General features: G+C 30.9%; 1 protein-coding gene across 2 annotated transcripts; it reads right to left on the bottom strand.

Moving 5' to 3' along the window:
- LOC118049601 (ubiquitin-NEDD8-like protein RUB2) lies at window positions 1-2,027 on the bottom strand. Of its 2 annotated transcripts, none has more exons than XM_073410363.1 (3): window positions 1,843-2,027; window positions 1,041-1,300; window positions 1-243 (listed from the first exon to the last, which is right to left on the bottom strand). In XM_073410363.1, the coding sequence occupies exons 1-3, from the start codon at window positions 1,933-1,935 to the stop codon at window positions 129-131; spliced, it is 468 nt and encodes a 155-aa protein (XP_073266464.1). In that variant the 5' UTR covers window positions 1,936-2,027; the 3' UTR covers window positions 1-128. The 2 variants fall into 2 exon arrangements, with proteins under 2 accessions (XP_073266464.1, XP_034915527.1); XM_035059636.2 differs by lacking the exon at window positions 1-243 and adding an exon at window positions 355-573 and having other exon boundaries at window positions 1,843-2,015.
- Window positions 2,028-3,993: the final 1,966 nt, after the last annotated feature.

The following is a 3,993-nucleotide window of genomic DNA, read 5'->3' as shown; positions in this document are numbered from 1 at the left end:
TTTACCCAACTTGCCTTCATTCTCGAAAACAACAAATCTGCATATCTACAGAAAACTCTTTAACTTTAAATGATTGTAGAATTTATTTATGTTGTTTAAAGCTCCAGAATTGAATAAATGATTCATTTCTAAGTAGGCTCAACAAAGCTACTTTTATGTCCACTCATAATCACTTCGTCCTTGAAGACCAAAACCTTGAACAATTCCCTCATCCTTTCCACTGAACACCGAACTTTTTCTTCCCTAATTTCCAATAAAATATGATCAGAAGCGTTAGCATGCCCTCTAGTTCAAAAAGATTCAGGAGATTGTGTTAGCCTAAGCATATAATAGCAGACAGCAAACACTACAGCGTGCAAATAAAGTCACAGTCCATAAAATTCACTGAACAATTCATGTCACATCCTCATGTTTATCCACACATCGCAGACAGGTCTCAGCACGTAGATTTTCCTAACAATCTAAAAACTGCCGCCCCTGAGAGCAAGCACAAGATGAAGAACAGAGCCCCCCTCAATATTGTAGTCACGAGCAGTCTTGTCGTCGCCAAGCTGCTTCCCAGCATAAATAAGCCTGCAACCAGAGTCTCAATGGAAGGAATGATATAATAGTGGACCACATCATCATTCAAGTGTAAGAAAGCAGCAAGGCCCACGAAGTGAAACTGAATGATACAATTACTGAAGCAAACTAACAAGGCTCCGCCTAGGAAATTGATTACAGACAGTGATATCAAGTCAGGTTTGCCAAGGTTGTATTCGCTATTTAGATAAATGCATTGACCACATTTCAAAAAACAAAATAGTTGTGGATGGTTTTAGGGTAGCAAAAGAATGTAGTGGAATCTAACAGCATGAACCATGATAATGCAGTCATACTACCATCTCTTAAAATCAATACATGCAACAAGAAAGATAATAGACAAACAGATAACGAACTGCCAATTATTTAAAACATGTTCAAAGTACTTATGCAAGAGCATCCCTCCTTTCTAAGCTTGACTGTCCAAATAAAAACAGAATGAGATTCACAATAGTTACCTTTGCTGCACAGGAGGAATTCCCTCCTTCTCCTCAACACGTTCCTTTATACGGTCAATTGTATCAGTAGGTTCAATGTCAATCTCAATTTCTTTTCCAGTGAGAGTCTTGACTTTGATCATAGTTCCTCCTCTAAGCCTCAAAACCAAGTGAAGTGTTGACTCCTTCTGAATGTTATAATCAGCAAGAGTCCGGCCATCTTCCAATTGCTTACCAGCGAAAATCAACCTCTGCTGGTCTGGAGGGATGCCTTCCTTGTCCTGGACCATACACATCATCAATAGTTAAGCACAAATTCATCAACTCCCGAAAAAAAAAAAAAATATAAACCTAAATATCCAAATCTCACAGGGAAACCATTTCGATATGGAAAAGGAGCTCCAAAAACCAAACAAAAAAAAAAAATTCAAAGATTCATGTCAAGTCATGACAAGAAAATCATGAATAAACTCGTAATAGTTCATTCCTATTGAAAATTCTGATCTGAACTTCAATGTTTCAGGCTTTTCCAAAGCTAATTTCCATTACAACCTAACTAATTTGAGACACTCTTTGCCACGAATTCCTCAATCAACAACATTCAAATATACGATGACTATTGCAAGTAGAAAAACTTTCTTTTTCTTTATATGGAAAGACAAACCAAACCCACAACCAAATATAGTTTTTCCCAGGAAACAAATTATAATACTGTATATTAAAACAAAAGGACCCATATAAAAAAAAAAGATTATGGACAAGAAACACAAAAGAATCAATTAAAACTAGAGCCCAAAAAAAAAGAAAAGAAGAAGAAGTCTACCTGAATCTTGGCTTTGACGTTGTCAATGGTGTCACTGCTCTCCACCTCAAGAGTGATGGTTTTACCAGTCAAGGTCTTAACAAAGATCTGCATCTTTCTTTGCCTTTTCTTTTCGATTTTCTTCGTTAGAGAAAGAACAATTGATAGATAGATGAAAACAACGGGCTAAAATTTTGGTGATGCTTTTTATTTTTTGGTGGAATATTGGAGGACAGAATTGATATTGGTGGACCCCACAACTATTCCTCAATTGTGTTGGAAACACAAGTTCCCAGATATGTTTAATTTTTATTTATTTATTTTAAGAAATTACTTTCAACCTGCCTTCTTTTTCATTTTTGCAATCGTATTGTTTGGATAGTATTTTAGTACATAAAAATTGAAAATTATAGAGATAAAAAAGTATTTGATTGAAAATATAAAGAAATAAAAATAAATTTATTTTTATAATAATTTTAAAGTGAATTTATATATTTTTAAAATAAGAGATACAGAAGAGGACATATGTAGAGAGACAATATTTATTATTTTTATTTCTAAAACACCCTTGTAAAAAAATTTTAATTATAAAATTATCTAACTTGTTATAAAATGTATAATTATATATATTGAATGTCTATTAAAATCTCTTAGATTTCATAACTTTTGAGTTTTGTCTTCTGATTTTCCATGACATTTGAGTTTTCTTCTCTTGTAAATAAACTATTTGTCTTGTATTCTAAGGATTAAAAAAATACACAAGAAAATGTATGAACTTCTCTTTTAATTTTTATTCTGAATATGTATGTTTTTACTTGTTCTTTATTTCTTTAACACGTTATTAGTATGATCACTTTACTTAATTTATATTAAAATATTGGCACACATGAACTCCTATATGTTACGTGGCTTGTATTAATTTCAATATTTTTTTTCTTTTTTCATTATTGTTCATACTTTATGGAATATATTTGGCTATGTAACTTATTTTAACAAATTTTGCTTTCTTTTTTATTCATCAAGATTTAAAGTTCCTAAAGAACTAGTATTATAAGTTTCTAAATAATTAAATAAATTAAATATAGTTCTTGAAGAACAAGTATTTCTAAACATCTAAATAACAATCTTAAAAAACTGATTTTTTTTTCTTTTATATTCATGATTTTATTTAATAAGTACTTTCTTTTTTATAAATAATGTTGAATATGACAAAACATGAATTTATTACTCTTGATATATATGTGAATGACCTTTTGTCATGGATCTTTGATGTTGAGATTTATCTGAAAGCTATGAATCTTGGAGAGATCATCAAAGAAGAAAATAACCCATCCTTACAAGGTCGCACAAAAGCAATAATTTTTATTTTCCACCATCTTCATGAAGGATTAAAAGTTGAATATCTTACAATAAAAGATCCTCTTGTTCTGTGGAAAATTATAAAGGAAAAAGATATGGCAACCAAAAATTTACTATACTTCCTCAAACTTGTTATGATTGGTTACATCTACGATTGCAAGATTTTAAATCGGTCAATGAATATAATTCTAGTCCTTTTAAAACTACCTCACAAATGAAATTATATGGTGAAAATAGCACAAAAAACCAAATGTTAGAGAAAACATTCTCTACTTTTCATACCTCAAATATTGTCATGCATGAGCTATATATAAAATGTAATTTTAAGAGGTATTCAAAATTATTTTCATGTCTTCTTGTGATTGAACAAAATAATAAACTTTAGATGAAAAATGACTAATCGTATCCCACATGTTCTTAACCATTCCCTGAAGTGAATGGAACCTTTGTCCACAATACAATAAAGAACTGAGGTTATAGATATGGAAAAAAATAAATGGAAAATGAGAATTGATGGTTCTTTAAAAGGCAACTTATCATACCATAAAAAATGAAGACATAATGAACTCAAACAAGAAAAGGGCAAGAATTTACATAAACCTGAAGACAAGTATCATAGGTTTGGTATGCATGATCATTGGTCTTGCACTTGTCGAATGCCAAAACATCTTACTGATTTATATCAAGCCTCTCTAAAACAAAATGCAGTTGAAAATAATTTTATTCATAAAGATGAATTTGAGGTCATAATGTTTATCTTGATGTTTCTGATCTCTTTGAAAACCCAAATAAAACAGATGACATACTTAGTGG

The sequence above is a fragment of the Populus alba genome, chromosome 7, assembly GCF_005239225.2.
Source record: "Populus alba chromosome 7, ASM523922v2, whole genome shotgun sequence".
Lineage (NCBI taxonomy): Eukaryota > Viridiplantae > Streptophyta > Magnoliopsida > Malpighiales > Salicaceae > Populus > Populus alba.
This window is presented reverse-complemented; position numbering and strand designations above follow the sequence as displayed.

What these genes read in the sequence shown, in the direction of transcription:
- LOC118049601 (XM_073410363.1), bottom strand. Translation starts at nt 1,935, where the DNA reads ATGCAGATCTTTGTTAAGACCTTGACTGGTAAAACCATCACTCTTGAG. An exon ending in ACGTCAAAGCCAAGATTCAG is followed by an intron (nt 1,301 to 1,842) that starts GTAGACTTCTTC and finishes TGTATGGTCCAG; the next exon opens with GACAAGGAAGGCATCCCTCC. An exon ending in ATTCCTCCTGTGCAGCAAAG is followed by an intron (nt 244 to 1,040) that starts GTAACTATTGTG and finishes ATTGGAAATTAG; the next exon opens with GGAAGAAAAAGTTCGGTGTT.